We start from the raw sequence: 19071 nt of genomic DNA, 5'->3' as shown, positions 1-19071 counted from the left end.
AAGACCGGAATCAAAGTTAGAAGAGACAAGAAACAAAATGAGAACTTGGCTTGATCAACTAAACTGTTTGTTTTCAACAAAACACTAGGAAAGCTTTATCCCTTCTGTGTTATGGGTGATACCCAGTGTTATGGGTGATAATCAGCAGGATTTAAATATTTGTGAGACTCAAGCAATAACATTTGAATATCATTCTTTTGAGAAATGTTGAATTATATAGAAAGGTTTGCGGTAATACCATGTAATGACTATCTCTAATGAGTTGGGGTGGTTCTGAAAAGAACCGTTGGTTTCAACTCTCGTTGGTTTCAGAACCACCCCAACTCGTTAGAGATAGTCATTACATGGTGTTACTGCAAACCTTTCTATATCGTATTTCCACCATGCAAAGTTTCAAATCCTACTTAAATGCTGAATTGAAAAAAAAATTACTTGCCCGAAATTGAACATTAAATCTAACCTAGAAAACAAAGTCCATTTACACAAGTACTTATTGAACATTTCAAAGTTGTAAAAGCAAACAACTGCCCGACTTTTACGACTGTGACAGGATACCATAATATTCCTAATGGACCAATAAATTTGACAAAAACTAAGAAAATACATGAACCCAGCGATTTCTTTTATGGTCCTATTTTGGCAAACTAGTTTCATGACAAGAAACATGTGTTGCGGACCATAAAAAAATGAAGATATTAAGGGTGGTGGTTGCCAAGGAAACACACAATGAGGGTCAGTAAACGGTGTGGTTATTAGTGAAATCATAAATCTAAAAGCTTGGTATGAAGTGATTTATATTGTTCTACCAGAGTGGGGAAGTGCATTGTAAAGTTGGAGGTCTTTTTTAAAACAAGTTTCTTTATTGCAAGCGTATGTGAAGGAATTTCGAAAGACTTGCCCTTGTGTTACAAATTTAATACTACAAATTTTGTTTACAAAGCACACAGATAACATTTGGTATTTGTCAAAGACCAGTATCCACACTTTTTTTTATATCTAACCATGGAGCTATCCCTAATCATACATGGCATGAAACAAGAAACCAAGTTTTCCTCCCCATGCACAAAGCGTGCTATTGATCCGACTGATACTCGCAAATTTGTTACAAATAATTAAATTTTCGTCTTCGAGAAAGACTCTGCTAGCTTTGCATTTAAACAGTACTTTTGCTTGGTAAAGCAGTTTGCAACAGCTAATTCTATTTTCTCATTTTAGCCGTCGAGTAAGACTCTGCTAGGGTCAAATCATCACGCCACAAACCTTTTTTGGGCAACTTTTCTGGAAGGCAGATTTTTCAGGAAAGTTAGTTTTGTCGACTCTACATTTAATTATAGCCTCAAGTTGTTTGGCTAGAAAACTGACTTGCCAGCACAGCAGATCTACAGACTTGCCAGAAACCTGCGACTACGACATTACCCTTGAGCCCAGAAAGGCTGAACACAGGATTGTAGACTTGTTATAGGGTTTTGGGTTTCCCACATGAAAGCATCCTTAGTGACTGCACCTACTGGTAGTGTAAACAAGAGCGGATTAACCTCTACAATTGGACGACTGATCCCCAGTATCAACTCCAGAGTTTGTTACTTGGGATGCGAGTACAGTGTTTAGAGCGACACCCTACAGTCACAGCGTGGTGTCGTGCCAAAAACTGGTTGCCTGCTGGGTATGGTGTGTTTCATCGCCATTAGAAAACTTTCCACTTTTTATAAAGAAACTCTGATGCTTGGCCAGACTAGGGTTTGATATTGTGAATACATGCAGCCACATGGCAAAAACTTGTTGAGCAAACAGGACACATTTTGGCAAGGAAATAAAACTTTCTTTCTCGAAAACTACGTCACTTTAGAGGGAGCCGTTTCTCACAATGTTTTATACCATCAACCTCTCCCCATTACTTGTTACCAAATGAGGTTTTATGCTGATAATTATTTTGAGTAATTACCAATAGTGTCCACTGCCTTTAATCAAATTATCGGTAATCGCGATTTTGATGAAGTATCTTGATGTCCTCCCTAATTGAGACGATCTTGCACTAGTCCATCAGCTTTTTGGAATGTCTGCTTTCAGCTTTTCACTTACATAGAAAGGTTTCTCTTGTATAGAAGAGCAAAACACTACACAAAATGTCTCGGTTGCTATTCAAAAATCATCATTTGCTACATGTACGCATTATCATTCAGTGTCCCCCAAAAAAATCAGCCAAAATATCCATTTACAAATTTGATTTCAATCAAAACAAAAAAGGGCTTAAACCCACTCTTTGTAAGGGGGCTACATAAGAAGAAGAAAACATTTTAAGATGAAAATAACTCGGGAGCTGAAGGTATGAATGTTCCTCTTAAAGTTAAAGTCTAGATTGTGAAGGGAAACATGCACCAAGCCAGGAGTTCAAAAGAAATGCTATACGTGGAATTTTATAAAGCTGTTGGAATGACTGGCGACATCATATATCCATTTTTGTTTTGAGACAGAAGAGTGAAGCTGGAGAATTGAGTCTGTCATTACCATCACTGGAGTCAAGGAGTGAACTTTAAAGGGACTAAGTTATCTACAAAGATATAAACCAGATGAAAGACTCCCGAGGCTGATTGACCTTAAAGAGGCAACCCAGATTGGAATGGTGGAATTGTAGCATAACTAAATATTGAAGGAATAATATCCCGTTTTTTAACCATTTGATTGTTGTAACTCTTTAAATACAATACAACTAACCTGTGAAAATTTTAGTTCAAAAGCTGATAGCGTTTTTGAGGTATCGCTCAAAATCAATCTTGGCGGTTGTGTCAATACAGGAAAAATAATCCGTAATTGGAAATCAAAATGTTTCTGACATTAAAATATCTCAGATTCAAACTTTGGGGGTAAAAAAAAAAAAAAAAAGATTTACATATTTTTCCATAGCAACATTATTACGAACAGAAATAATTCGCAAAATGCTTTATATTATTATCGAATGCTGCTGTACTTTTAGTTTTAACCAAGTAAAATTGTATTGCCAAACATTTTTTAAATATTTTTAACAATTTAAGACTGATTACCAAACTTACACTTTCCCCCTTTAAGAAGATGAAAAACTGATGAGAGACACAAAGCGATGGCCTCCTCATAACAGCAGTGACCATAAAGGGGCAACCCAGATTGGAATGGAGGTCAGGAATTGAAACTAACAACTTGAGAGGAAGATGAAAAGCAGATGAGAGACTCACAGCTTTGACCTCAGCAGGGCCTTTAAAGGGGCAACCGAGATGGGAAGGGAAACTGCAACATATGTAAGTTTCATTTTACACAATGCAAACTGCACATAATGTCATTTATGCAGTGTACCATAGAGCAAGCCAGGCAGGATGCCTCATTGTTTTAAAGGACAAGGGCAATAAGGCATCTTCTCTTTGGAAAAGGGCACCTCTATGAGGAAAAATGGTTTCAAGAGGCACCAAGGCAATGACCAGTGGCAACAGAGGTAATTGATGATTCCCTGTTTTAAAGGACAAAGAGACCAAGGCATATGATCTTCTCCTTGGTAAATGGCACCTCTATGTGGAAATTGTTTATTTCCACTGGAACATTTCAAGGGGGCACCAAGGCAAATACAAGGAGCAACAGGGGCAATTGCCTCTAATGCTACCCTTAAAGTATCAGACATGCATCTTCTCTTAGGTATAGAGTACGTCTGTATGGGGAAATTGTAACTTTCAATTTGAATATTTCAAGGGGCACAAGGCAATGGCCACGGGCAATGGGGGCAATTGCCCCTGATGCTACCTTGAAGTATCAGATCTACATTACCTCATGTTGTATGTATAGGAGACAAAATGCAACTACTCCAAAGGTAATGCCTTTTAAAATAAAAATAACACTTCCTAATAATAAATACCGTGCAGGTCGCTTTGTGACAGAGAATCCAAAACTCCCATTAAACATCAGGGCTAATTTTTCCTAAGTGAAGACAAACGAGCAGTTGCACCTTCTGTGCCTGTGACTTTGGGGTCAGTAAGTCTCAAGTAGCGTGACTTACTGCACTGACTTTGACACGCTCATGTTTGGCCACTCTAAATACCATGACTGGTCCAACAAAATGAGGTCAAATGCTACCGGTACAACATGCACTAGAAGACTGGTGGAAATCAACACAATTTGATGCCCGAGGGGATAGTTAACTATAGCGATATAAATATTAGGAACACGATTCTGTGAATGTCTCATTTAATATTTGTTTTAAAATGTCATATAAAAGTATTCTATTATTTTCTGTTCCACATTTTAAGAATCATCAGCAAATTGTAATACACTTTTCCAGATTCTGAACAATATTTAAGGCCACATGGAATCAGATGGAACTTTGCTTTTGAAAGAGCATGGCAATTTTCTTCTGGTAAGGGGCATGCTGTATATCTAAGGAAACTGTAAATTTGTACAGGAACCTTCCAAAGGGCACCCGAGCAACAGCACAGGGCACCATGGCAATTGATTTGGGTGTTGTGGGTTATTTCCAGGCTTAGGGGGCCCTATATTTTTAAAATTCCTTTTTTTAGTGTGGTTTTTAGTAGTTGAATCAATTTGCTTTATAATTAAATATTGCAGGCCTATACACTGTACTTGTATGTTTTTGTCATTCAAATGTGTCAGAAATTCATTCTTGGGTCTACATAGTCTAAAACATTTCAGGATTCCACTTTAAAAATTATCAGCAAAATTCCAAAGGTTCTTGGATGAAAGATGTATCACAATCGACACACAGACGGCAAGGAAGATGTCTCACGGTCACTACGCAGCAATTTGGCAACGCATGTTACAATCGCGGCGACATCACCCTTACTGAGTGGCGTCATCTACATAGCTAGACAGGTAGTTTACAGTGTACCTGTCTCTCTACACCGTAGGCCTAATCAATAGCAAGCAGGCGGCAGGGGAGTAGGATCCGAGGCTTTATTCAAGCATGGTGTAATTGAGCAAGGTCACGCTATGCATTACACCATCGCTCTCTCTCCTCCGGTAGAATATTTCCATTTTCCTACACTCCATTGGCGCTTTGAAACCATTCTTGTTAAAGGGAGCATACGTTTGGTAATCACTGTTTTAATTAATGGCATTAAAAACTATTGGTTAGAAGCCTTTATATAACACCCAAGCAGATCCTTGCCATTTGATTGGAGGATTGTCCGTCACGTGGTAGCAAATAAAAGTACCATTGCACGCTGAGTCACTCACCATGCTTTTTCGTTCCATCCGAAAAGTACCATTGCACGCTGCCAGCGTGCAATGGTACTTTTCGGATGGAACGAAAAAGCTGAGTAAAAACATCACTGCGTGCGCGTGTCTTTGGTAACGCAGCAGGTGTTCTGCAAGAAGGCATAGTAAAATTGCTAGCATTCGGCTTCTACAGTTGAAATTGTTTGTTTTGAAAGTTGTATCTTTCAATCAAAATTACAAGGTTCTACTTGGATGTTATATAAAACAAATAATGAATGTTTTTCATTCGTGCAATGGTGCGAATATGTTCATTCGTTGAAAGCTGGAATGTTCCATTCAACTCGGCTCAACCTCGTTGAATAGAACATTCCATCTTTCAACTCATGAACATATTCGCACCATTGCACTCATAAACATTCATTATGTGTATAATAGTCAGCGTTTGATATAGTTTTGAGAAACATTTTACTTTGATTGAAGTAATGTCCACTACCTTTAAACTAAAACAGTGGGCACGTTACCAGTCATACATCATGTACATCCATTGAAGCTATTGTACTAATCTCCCCACTACAGGAATTTATCACTCAATGTTACATCATGAATTTTTACAAACATTCTGCTGGCTTAAAAATGTCCGCCCCTCAGATATCAGAACAGAACATGCTTTGACGCGTTTCCGAATCATTCCTGAATCATCCCCACACTTTCCATCTTGGAGTTCTTTCCCCTGATGCTCATTCACAAGTGCATGATGAATTTGTTTGAACATAAAAATGTGTGTGCGCCTCATGTGGTATATTTCTGAAATCTTTCATCAGTTGCCATCTTTTTCACCATACAAGAAGCAAGATATGGGTTTAAGCAGTATGATGTACAAGCCCCCCTAAGCCTCACACCACTCTTCATTAATTCAATCATCTTCCAAAACCTCGGCCGCCCCCGGGCTATCAAATCACTTACAAAATCCCATCATTTTCATGGAAAACATGATCAAGGGGAGCTAAGGAAATACAGTCGACAGCCTGCCTTGGTATAAATTGGAATCTGCAGGCTGCAATATGCCACGGGGCACGCTGTAGAGAGACTTCACCCAGAGTGTGCAAGGACCTGTGAAAAATTGCTAAACAAGAAACCAATAAAAACCCTGGTTTGTCGGGAGTATGGAAGCGGGGCTTTAAGGGAAGTGACCCAGCTAATGGGAGAGGACGACAGGGCGGCTGGGATAGAAGCTCAGGGGAAGGTAAAAAACCCAGCGCAGGAAAAAAAAAAAAAATTCTCTGCTTCACAAAGTCTCTCCTGCACCTCTCTCTCTCTCTCTGGAACATACCAAGATTTAATTGCAAGATAGTGATGACAATTCTGAAAGAAATTGGCAGGACCATTCCTAGGTCTTTGCCAAGGCTCTTTTTCAATCCGCCAGGTCTGACTCACCGTTTTTTATTTAACTAATGCAAAAACGCGGATGAGTCGCGAGCCGCCGACCATGAAATAATGCATTATTGAAAATATGGGCTATAGGCCTACTGTACAAATTCATCATCAATCTATGGGTATTCAGATGCCGTGAGGTTTTCTTCTCCTTAATGGATAATATTTTTACCCCTTATTTCCCCTTTTACAATTTTGCAAATAAAAAGGCTTTGGAACTAAGTGCCCCTTAAGCAGAACAAACATTTTATGAAAATAAACATTCTTGGGGACTAAGTGGTGCGGAGCAATGCACGTAAAATGGTCACAGGAATCTTGCAGGTACTGTGATGGTGTTCATTGAATTTGTTTTGTCGGTTTTGTTACATTGAGAGAAAATAACACTTCATTTTCTTGTAACAAGAAGACTGTATTGGACTACATCAATTGCTAAATGGGCACTCAATTTATTTGATTGTTGTTGGCATGCAACTTTTTTCCTCGGTAAAAGGGCAAGTACCAGGATGGGCAAAAAGGCAAGGACCAGCCCCTGGCGTGGAAGCAATTGCCAAACGGTATGCCTCAAGCAGACAGTTTTAAAGGTAATTTTAATTTCTTCTAGAACATTCAAGAGGCACTAAGGCAATGACCAGGGGGGCATGGAAGCAATTGCCTTGCAGATGCCTCAAGCCTTCTCTACAGTTTGGTGGTAATTTAAATTTCTACTAAAGCATTTCCAGGGGGCCTCAAGGCAAATCACCGGGCACATGGAGGCAATTGCATCGATCATCTTTGAATTCTACAGGTTGAGGGTAATTAAATGTTCCCATTGAACACTTCAAGAGGCAATGACCAGGGGCATGGAAGCAATTGCCTTTGTTGCCTCAAGGGCATCCCTGTACAGTTTGAGGGTTATTTTATAATTTAAATTTCTACTGCCAGATTATTTTGAGTGTCACCAGGGGCGTACATGAAGGCAATTGCCCTTGTTGCTTACAGCATCTTCTACAGTTTGAAGGTAATATAAATTTCTACTGTACACCGTATCAAGGGGGTTTAAGGCAATGACCAAAGGGAAGCAATTGCCCCTATCTACAGCTGAACATTTCAAGGGCACAGAGGCAATGACCAAGGGGCGCATGGAGATACATTGCATCTTGCTTCAAGCAACCTCTACAGTACAAGGGAAAGTTACACCTACTGAACTTTTCAAGGGCACCAAGGCAATGACCAGGGGAATGGATGTAAATTACCCCCACCATCTCCATTCCGTGTCACACCTACAAATTATTCATAGCGGAAACTCAAGAAGCACAGCCAGCCTTCCCTGTTGGAATAATACACAACATTCTTTGCAAAATCGCTCGACCTGTAAATTATTCTAACCCAAAAGCTTGAAGGCAACTGCCTCTATCTACATGCTGAACCTATCAAGGGTACAAAGGAAATGACCAGGGGCATGGAGATAAATTGCCTCACTTGCCTTTTAAAACCAACACTACAGCACAAGGGAAACCTACACTTACAAAATGTATTGCTGAACATTTCAAGGGCACCAAGGCAATGACCAGGGGAATGGATGTAAATTACCCCCAACATCTCCAGTCGGTGTCACACCTACAAATTATTCATAACGGAAACTCAAGAAGCACAGCCAGCCTTCCCTGTTGGAATAATACACAACATTCTTTGCAAAATCGCTCGACCTGTAAGTTATACTAACCCTTCAATAAAGGCCTGAAATCAACCAGCAAAGGTCAGGTTTCAAATTTGTTTACGTTTACACATGAAAAGGCTTTGGAAATTTCTCCAAATCTAAATCAAGGAGGAAATTATCTGACGCCACAAAGAAACACAATGACCTTCATTGTTCGGAAGACCATGAAATGCAGAGCAGAACTTGACAGTTTTCTACTAGAGTCGAGTATACAAAGTGTGATTTCTTGTATTATTTATGAAGCATTGTTCAGGAGTATGAGTCAGAGACTGACTGAAGACAGAATAATATAGGAGACAACATTTTCGGGGTTAATGTGCTGGAAAATGTCTAAGAGTGCTTCAATCTGCAGCATTTTGCTGGAGCTCAGGGTTAGACCGTGGAGGAAGCACATTTAAGAAAAAAATAAAGAGAGCAGGGGGAACAATTTTGGGGAACAATCCACAAGGCTACAGACTAGCTCCGTATCTTTAGAGGACCGAGATTTTATTAACGAGACTATAATCAAAATGAGAAGAGACTAGAATCAACATGAGAACAGTCAACACAGTTTTATATGCTGAAGATTTATCTCTTCTGTTTAAAGGCAGTGGACACTATTGGTAATTGTCAAAGACTAGCCTTCACAGTTTATGTATCTCAACATGTGCATAAAATAACAAACCTGTGAAAATTTGAGCTCAATCTGTCATCGAACTTGCGAGATAATAATGAAAGAAAAAAACACCCTTGTCAAACGAAGTTATGTGCGTTTAGATGGTAGATTTCGAGACCTCAAATTCTAAATCGGAGGTCTTGAAATCAAATTCGTGGAAAATTACTTCTTTCTCAAAAAGTATGGGACTTCAGAGGGAGCCGTTTTTCACAATGTTTTATACCATCAACCTCTCCCCATTACTCGTCACCAAGAAAGGTTTTATGCTAATAATTATTTTGAGTAATTACCAATAGTGTCCACTGCCTTTAACTACCAGTACACACACAAGCCAAATGGTGGACTGCCACAAATTAATGTGCCATCATGAAAAATCCAGCAACACATAAAAAACCTCCTCACAATCAAGTGACCGTGATTCAGGTTTTCAACAGACAAACAAATGTAGGGGGAAATTGGACTACGTAAACACTTCGCGAGGGGGAGGCGTGTAGAAGATATTGCATAAGTACATTGTATGTTTGAATACAAGATTTGGGAAGCAAGTTCTATTTATTGTACTGTTGAGACAGAATGTAAACACAGAGGTGTGACCATAAAAGACTGACTATGTGAATGTGTGAATAACAGGCCTGTGTGTGTAGACTGAGCTCTTTCAATCCAGCAAAGCATTGTGACCTTCTGACAAGTGCTTGGGCTCTGGTATATGTGTCTATTTACAAAATCGTTCAAAGGGAACCCCATTACAGTTTGGATGCATCCGGGGGTTAATTTATACACTGAGTAGTGTTGGTACAAGGCCTTCTCATTTTGATCTGTCACAATTTACACCCCTCTGCGATGGGCGTTATCATCTACATGTATGAACTGCTGGTTAATGTGTCTATTTAAATACAAAATTATTGAGAGAGAACCACATATTACAGGGTTGGATGCATTGGGGACATAGGGCCTACATTTGTACACTGTGTGTGTAGTCTTGGTGTAAGACCTTCTCATTTCGAGGTCACAATTTCCCCTCTGAGATAGGGGGCTATCCATGCACTGCTCTTTTATGACACAAAACGCAAAAATGCTGGATTGAAAATGTTCGCTGATAAAGTGACAGTCATGATGTCGTACACTGAGTGACAGACGTCCCATCATAGAACAAATTAGTTCCATGTAAATTCAGGCATGGAGCTACATGGTATTGATGTTTATAAGTTTGGAAGAGAGAATGTTTTCTTTCATTTCCTTGGTGCACCATATAACAATGCTCTTTTGCTGTTTTTGTGTGAAATTAATTTTACAACAGTACGTATTCTGACTTAAATTAAATTGCTGTGCCATACACAACACAGCGATACTAAAACGGAACTACATGTAGGTGGGAATTCTGTAGTCTGTGTAGTGAGAGAGTACGCATTGTCAGCGACAATGCCTTGGGTCTAAGTCCACATTATAAATTATGACATGAAACCCAAGTACATAAAACATTTGAATCTCAGGGCTCGTAGCACCCCTAGAATTGAATCCTCATCTAAATACAACAACCGACATCTAATAAAGCGTGTACATTCTTTACTCGACGCGTTAAATGCGTATTGTGTTACGTTGTAATTTGGGTGCCCAAGTCATGTCATCACAGGAGGATACGACTAAATTTGATAATTTTTTTAAAACAGATTGCATGTTGTTTCTTTTTGCACTGTTGTTTGATTTGATGCGGGAATTCCGTCCGGCAAATCTTCCTAACATGCTAAATCTTGTACAGCTCCGAGGCTTGATGGTTTCAAGTTAACGGAATCCAGCCGTCACCTTGGGGGAGGAAACGCTAGCCCAACATCGTCTTGTCTGCCGCATCATCGATGTTCACCTGGGGATGGGAACTCAAGTACCCTCCTAGTGGCTTGGTTGAGGGGAAATTGAGATCCTAGGGAGGGGTCGTTGGGATATTCATATATAATACGCTGTGCACCATGCATGGTGAAATCAGTAATTAGACAGGTTTCTGGAAACACTTCGGCTTAAAAAATATGACAGGGTTGGCAGTGCTGCCCTTTTGAAAATCTTTTTCTTAGTAATCTCTTCTGTTTTGGACATCGCAGGTTATGGTGAGAGCCATGTCTGACAAAAAAGTCTGAAACTATGCCGGATCCAAATTTCAAGATCTCATGTTACTGCGTTAAAAAGAGGGCTTTAATTACATTTTGGTCAAATTATACTTCAAGTGTTACATAGGGTGCGTTCGTTTAGCTTCCTTGGGTCGACCCCGCTGTGCTCACTCGGGTGAGCCACTGACAAGAGCTAATCAAACGATCACACTCACCCTCTCGCGGTGACGGCATGCACATCAGGTCACCCCAAGTGACCCACTCCACAAGCAGGGCACTGGGGGCTGACCCAGGTGAGCCCTGTCAAAGCTATTCGAACGTACCGGGGCAGACACAGGGAAGCTAAACGAACGCACTCATTATATGACAAGGAGCTTCTAGGAAGAGTATCTTTAAGTTTAACACTAGAGATACACTGCTAAAAATAGTACTCTTGAAATTACAAAATCTGATTTCAAGAACAAAATTTTTTTCTTGAAATAAGATTGGTTTCTTATTCAAGAAATACAATTTTGAGTGATTTTTTTCTTCAAATGGGTAGACATAAAAGTTTCATTAAAAATCTATAAAATACCCTATCTATCTTGAATTAGAAAGTTCGGATTGGATTTAAGCATTTTTTTTTTATTATGTAAATTTAAATCACCTGAGTGAACTTCTATTCTGCTGTATTTGTATCGCAATTTTTAAGACTTTATTTCACTCTAAAAACTAATTTCTAGACATTCTTGAGAACCTTCACAATATTAAAAATATAAGCTTTACTGTATGAACTCGTAAATTTTTAAATAATAACAAAAGATTTGCCTAGGTCTTATTTTTTTTTAATGAAACACCAAATGAATTTTAAAGCCGTTTCCAAAGCGGGAAGGTAGGTAGTCCTCACGCGGCTCTAAGTGGTGGTCGATAAACTTGGGTAGTTAATGTCATCTTGATGAGTACATGGCAAAGAGGTCACTATATTATACTTCTAGAAACTATAAGGCTCCCCGAGCCTTATAATTTCTAGAAGTTACTATATTATACTCATCCTCATGAAATAGTGTTTGAGTTGAATATCCAATTCTAAGTCCAACTTAGTTGCGATAACGTAACCCTCCTCCCGACGTCGGGAGGAGGGTTACAATATCGCAACTAAGTCCAACTGTCAAATTTTAAACAATTTTAAATTAAAACAAGAACAAAGTAATTTATTTATAAAATAAGAACAAAGTAATTTAGAAAAGAACAAAAGTTAACGATAAAACATTATTCCAATTTAATAACTCAGAGTCATGTTCCATACTTTATACTTTCCTATTTTGCTCTACTGAATCAATATGTCGTAGAGCAAAATATTAACAAGTAAAACTAAGCACCGGGTGAATAGTTAGTCGTCAAACATGTCAAATGGTCAAAATATCAACTGCACTTCAGTTCAGTGTTACTGTTTGTTGTTGCTGTAAATGGAGAACTCACTGGTTTACGAATTACGTTCCGAGTTGAATCGAATAAGATTTGTCATCTCAAAAGAAATGTAGGGCCTACTCACCCATAACTCTTGCCACCTCTGTCTTCGTCATGTACATATTCATCTGTGCAGAAACCCCAGCAAAAAGCAGCAGAAATATCCATAGTTTAACACAAAATTTCCAGCGATCTTTAGGTTCCATAGTTAATTTTACAAGGCGACCGTACCGCAGCACTGCCGTTGAAGCAATGCTGACAAGTTAGTTGTGTACATTTTGCATTCTGCACGCAAAAAATGCTGCATGCATTCATTCAACATTCATTGCGAATTGTAGTTTGACCTTATCAGGGGTCAACCATTTCACTCAATTAATTATGCAAATAATTAGCAAACCGCGATTCGGTTATCGTTGAATGGTTAGCCCGCCCTCTATGAAGAATTTGCACAAAATCACAACAGATAGATTCTCCTCCCGATTGTTGGCCCGCCCTCTTCTGATACTTGTTTGCATAACTTTCTCGGGGCGTGGGGGCGGGGGGGGGGGGGGGGTTGAGAGGTTAGAAATAGTATAAGTCAATAAAACCGGATATAAACAATATTCATTTAGAACAAAAAACATATGCAATTTAAGAAAAATGTAATACAGTGATATGGGGGCACTGACTTATCATTGTTTCATTTTTGTTATGCCAGAACTGTATAATAGTAATCACAAAATTATCTCCACAGAAGATGGATAATATTGCTTCTCACACATAAAAACATAAACATTAAAGAAAACTGAACATCAAATCGAAACAATACTAGCAAGCAAACAATATTGTTTTATTTGTATTTTCCCCTCATCCATAACCTCACAAAATTAACTTAAAACAATTTCAAGTTGTCCCACAAACAGGAAATCACAAAACATCATCATACACCTCAATGTAACAATAGCTGAGCCCAAATTCATAGAGCTGCTAAGCAGTTTTCTGCTAAGCAAAAATAAGCAAGATACCAGTCACAAATTGTGTACATGTCAGGGTATTTTAGTTGCTAACCTTTTACGAAAACTTCTAATATTGTTGTGCTTATACCGTTTGTGTTTAAACAGCTCACTAAAATTGGGCCCAGGTTTTGAGTTGTGTATATTCATTTTTAAAAGAGGTTTTTATTTTCCATTTGTTTTGCTATCCTAAAGCTTGACTGATATCAACTTTATCTTTGTACTTTTGGTCATTTAAATTTGTAGCAGTCACAAATGTATTTTCTTCTCCCTGCTGCGTGTTTTCAATTGTCTCATCATAGTTTTATACGAGCACTATATAACCTTTAAAGGCACTGGACACCTTAGGTAATAGGAGACTTTCCAACGCTAGGTGGCAGCAGACATACCGGGTAAATTCCCATTGTTTACGTAGTTCTGAACATGCGCATAATTCTGAGAACAATGGATTTACCCGGTAAGTCTGCTGCCCTCTATCGTCCCAGAAAGTCTCCCATTGTCAAAGACCAGTTTGCTCACTTGGTGTATCCTAATGTATGCATAGAATAACAATCCTTTGAAAATTTTGGCTCAATTGGTCATCGAAGTTGCAAGAGGATAATAAAAGAAAAAACAACCATCGTTGCACAAATTTTTGTGCATTCAGATGCATAAAAAAAGGCTTCAGGCCTGAACTATTTTAATATTTGAGTGAGAAGTTACCTGTTTCTCAAAATCTACGTAACTCCAGAGGGAGTCGTTTCTCACAATGTTTTACACTACCATCAGCTATCCGTTGCTCATTACCAAGAAAGTTTTTTATGCTGACAGTTATTATGAGTAATTACCAATAGTGTCCAATGCCTTTAATGAACAATGCACAAAGCGAAAACTGAACTTGATTTCACAAAGCGCTACGATTCATCTTAAGAGTTGCCAGTATTCTTAATGTGATTTGTATTGTGACATCACACTTTGCTTAGCAATTAAGATTGATTCCCCACTTAAGATCAATCTTAGCTCGTTGTGAAATCGGAACACATTATGCCATTCACTCTTGGTGAAAACACAATATCCCTTGCTAAATAGTTGTTCTCATCATTTATAGAAAATATTTTTTAAAGTAAACATTAAACTTTAATATCTCGTATTAGTCTCATAATAGTTATTAAAAACAAAACTTATTTAATACAATTTTATAAACAAAAAAATACAGGGATGTACACTATCGGCAAACTCTCATCTTCAAGTTTATGCTCCGCCAAAAGTTCACCTTTTTCTTTCTACTGTCAAAAGTTCAACTTTTTCTTTCCACTGCCAAAATTTCACCTTTTTCTTTCCACTGCCAAGATTTCACCTTTTTCTTTCCACTGCTGCTACACAAGCAACTTTAAAGTATCCGCTATGAAACACAAGGGCTAACTATCCTCTCAAAATAAACAACAGAAATATTTTTTTTGAAAAGAAGACTTTTTAGTACAATTCCTGCTGTTGGTTGCTAAGGAAATGACCTTTGACTTTCAACCAATAGCATACAAACCCTTCACGAATTATTAGTAGATCTCTGTAAAATAAACAATTGAATAAACATCAAACCAAAAATAAAATATACATAATTTATACGGGAATATTGAAATACTTTCGGGGGCTATATACACAATTAGAAAGACCTAAATTTTGTTAATTGTATAAAAACACCATAACTTTGTAAATGTCTGACAAAGAAAAACAATACCTACTTGTACATCTATAATTGCTATGAAAAAAGATTGGCACAAATTAAGGACAATCTAGAAAGAGTATTTCTAGTTTCTACTCTCAGAAACTGTAATGCCTTCTTTATGTTTATACACTCGTAACTCTAATCATACGTTCAAAATCAGTGTTTTGGTGCAACAAATTAAATATTGCTTTATCCCAACTATAGAATTGGTCGAGCTATTGGTTGGGTTCAGCCCATAGTTGGGATTGATAATGCTATATGCCGCACTATACGTTTCTTGGTTCTGCCAAACTAGTTGGGATCACCCAACTATAGTTGGGTTCACCAAACTACAGTTGGGATCACCCAACTATAGTTGGGTTCACCAAACTACAGTTGGGATCACCCAACTATAGTTGGGTTCACCAAACTACAGTTGGGATCACCCAACTATAGTTGGGTTCACCAAACTACAGTTGGGTTCACCAAACTATAGTTGGGTTCACCAAACTATAGTTGGATCACCCAACTTGTAGATGTACAGGCCTGACTGTCGTGGGGCAAACCCGACTATCGCTGGTCGACCCATCTGTACTTTGTCAGGCCAACTATAGTTGGTCCGGCCCAACTATAGTTCTACTGATTCTATAGTGTGGGAGAAATAACATTATGATATTCAAATAGTATATTTGATATCTATTTAATATTTCAATATCAACCACACATTTGGTTTATCTGATAGAAGTTATGGATGCCATATCTTATTTGATAGAGGTAAAAGCTGAATATTTAATCGATACATCATCACAGTCCAAACGTGATATATGATACTAGTATTATAGTTCAGATATCCAGTAACTATAACTTTAATATATCTGAAAGGTGAAATACCTTCAGATAGAGGTAATAGCTGAATATTTAATTGATATATCATCACAATACTTCAGTCCAATCGTGATGTATGATACTAGTATTATATCAACTAGTTCAGATATCCAGTAACTATAACTTTAATATATCTGAAAGGTGAAATACCTTCAGATAGAGGAATAGCTGATTATACTTGAGTAGTTGAATCATTTATAAATTTAGATTTCACCAACCAATATTATGTAATACACACCTCCTTTCTGGATAGAATATTCTACTTAAAAACCATTAACCATAATTACAAAACTTCTTGAAAATGCCAGTCAGTGGTTTGAAATTTGTTTCCGGCTGAAACTTCATGAACTTCATAAACTATCCCATTAGGAAAAATGTCAAAAAAAAACCACTATATGCTTTTGCATCGCCAGGTGTTGGATAGCCTTGACTAGCGACTGTATGGTCGCCGTTATCACAATATGGATTACTAGAGAAGATATATTTGTATCAAACAAACATCTGGATTGATCCAGATTTGTAGACTTGCCCAGTCCCTCTGAGACAGTGCGCCCTCTATTGTTGACTAATACAAAAACTAGCATCATCATTCAAGACAAGGTGATGAATTGGTGGGAGTAATAGTAGAGTAAGCCATTTAGGAGTCTGGTTTTGAATAAAGTCTGGCACCATAAGTTCATAAGTCGCTAGTGTACACTCGGCTTGGATTCACTAGACTAAAGAGGGTTTCTACGTCACACTGGCTTGAGAAAATGTTTCCGACAGCAACCTCCAAATGGGCAAAGCCTGCACCATTTCGCCAAACACAATAATTCAGAATTGTGTTTGGCGGTTCAGTGTCTCTTTACAAAACTTCTCAAAAGCTTGCCTTAAACAATACAACGTTACCAACCGTCTCTTTAGTCTTAACCAAAGTCAAGTAGTCACTTGTGACTAGCAAGTCAAACCAGGCCCGATACTTAACAAATGCAACAAAGGTGATTGCCTCCATGCCCCCTGGTCATTGCCTTGGTGCCATTGAAATGCTACAGTAGAATATAAAATTTCCTCATATGGTGCCCGTTTACCAAGGAGAAAATGCTTTGGTGCCCTTGCCCTTTCAAAAACTAAGCATACAGGCCCATGTCAATACCAGACATTATTAAACTCTAACTCGCACAAGATACCTTTATGCCTCGCTTTAACCAACCTTTAGGGAGGTCAAAGTTCATAACACACTTCAAAGGGTCAAAGGTCAGCTACAGGTTAGGGTGTACTTCCACAAAATGGATCTCTGAGGAATGTCTATATAGTTAAAGCATAGACACTTAGGCACACATAGCAACTTTGAAATTATTCATATTTACAGTCATTTTTAGGCCACGACAAGTCCGATGAAATGAATGAATTGTACAAAAAGTTACAAATACTAAAGATGGCTAATGGTTACTCAGGCATCGCATCGACCTCATCCATAAGAAATCTCAATGATTTTAACGGCTCGATGCTGTGATTTCTTATGGTTAATCCTCCTACACTTGGTCTAGTTCTTGGTTATTTGACCGACTGTCTGAAACTGCACAGGTTGTGTATGTTGGCACAACTGTGCACTGAACTAATTGTGTAAAAGTGTGTATTGTATATGATGCATTCATCACAAGATATCACTTGCACGTTTGCTTAGTTTATCTATCAATTAGAACCACAATGGATGATACTGAGGGTGCGTTTATTAAGCTTCCCTGGGTCGACCCTGCGTGCTCACTCGGGTGAGTCCCTGACAAGAGCTAATCGAACGATCACACTCGCCCTCTCGTGGTGACGTGACCCACTCCACAAGCAGGGCACTGGGGGCTGAGCCCCGTCAAAGCTATTCGAACGTACCGGGGCAGACCGGGGTCGACCCAGGAAAGCTAAACGAACACACCCAGTATGGTCAGGAAGTTGAGAAGTTGACTGTGCACATGTACAGTTCTCTTTACAAGTTGTTAAAATCACCTTCACATAGCACCCCATTATTTGAAAAAAAAGAAAAACCATCCAGTTCAAACTTTGGATGGATCCATGATACAAATTTACGGTTCATTTTGGTTTTCTCTCCGTCAACAAAATCAAAAAAGATAAATTTTAAGGTGAAATCATGGACGAGGGTTTTACAACTTGCTATACATGACCTACCTCTGCCTATGTACATGCTTACAAATATAACAGACGCACACTTGGTGTGTGTGCTCTTTAAGACGAAATTCTTACATCTTGGCTTCAAAAGGAAATCCATTGAACATTACTTGACTACTCTGTTATCGTGTCAACTATAGCTGAAGAGTTACCTACACAAAGTGTGCCACAGTCATTTGCCATTTTTTAATCACTCTGCATCCAGGAAAAATTTCATAGAGCTTCTTCGGGTTCTCAACAATTAGCAGGACACCGGTAAATAAAGGTGCACGTGACATGTCATTTTGGCTGGTAAATATATTCTGGTAAACTTGATTGGTTTATGCTTAGCTACTTGTTGTGCTTATGCAGCTCTGGGCCTTGGACACAAATCCAAACTTCTTAAGCAGACAGCAACAACTCTACTCACTGGGAAAAGGTTAACGGCTAAAATACCAAGTTATATGTTACCGTTTGTGATGGTATCCTGCCTGTTTTTTGCTTAGCAGAAATTGCTTTAAGCAGCTCTTTGAAAGTGACCTCAGTTTGACCCACACAAGCAAGAACATTCTAAAGGGCACCAAGGCCAAGACCGGAGGGGCAACAGAGGCCATGCTCAGTAATTTTATGAATGAACAACTGTGCAGAAGAGGCACAACGTGGCACTGTACTCGAAATGGTAAAGCTACTGGTTCTTTGTGGGTACCCAACCGTGAACTGATTAGCACACTGCGTGTAGGTAACTCATGTCTGGTTGAACTACATTTAAAACGCTATCCTGGGAGCTACATGTACTTCAATGAGAACTAGAGTGTTACCTTCCCAATGCAAGGGTAGTCTTGATGTCAAGCAGTTAATGTGTG

The 19071-nt window shown here is 38.6% G+C and overlaps 1 protein-coding gene and 1 long non-coding RNA gene across 2 annotated transcripts in view; one reads left to right on the top strand and one right to left on the bottom strand.

Moving 5' to 3' along the window:
- LOC117298980 (tyrosine-protein kinase RYK-like) overlaps nucleotides 1–12844 on the bottom strand; it is a 36948-nt gene extending 24104 nt beyond the window's left edge. The window contains exon 1 of the mRNA XM_033782382.1: nucleotides 12600–12844. Coding sequence (XP_033638273.1) covers nucleotides 12600–12720 — 121 coding nt within the window. The 5' untranslated portion in view covers nucleotides 12721–12844. The remainder of the gene's footprint in view (nucleotides 1–12599) is intronic.
- A 1438-nt stretch (nucleotides 12845–14282) lies between these two features.
- On the top strand, nucleotides 14283–16460 carry LOC117298655. The gene is made up of 2 exons (XR_004519984.1): nucleotides 14283–16090; nucleotides 16235–16460. It is a non-coding gene; the product is annotated as an uncharacterized LOC117298655 (long non-coding RNA).
- The last annotated feature ends 2611 nt before the right edge of the window (nucleotides 16461–19071 follow it).

Source organism: Asterias rubens, chromosome 13 (assembly GCF_902459465.1).
Source record: "Asterias rubens chromosome 13, eAstRub1.3, whole genome shotgun sequence".
Classification (NCBI taxonomy): Eukaryota; Metazoa; Echinodermata; class Asteroidea; order Forcipulatida; family Asteriidae; genus Asterias; species Asterias rubens.
Note: the sequence above shows the minus strand (reverse complement) of the source record. Positions and strands in the feature narration are given on the sequence as shown.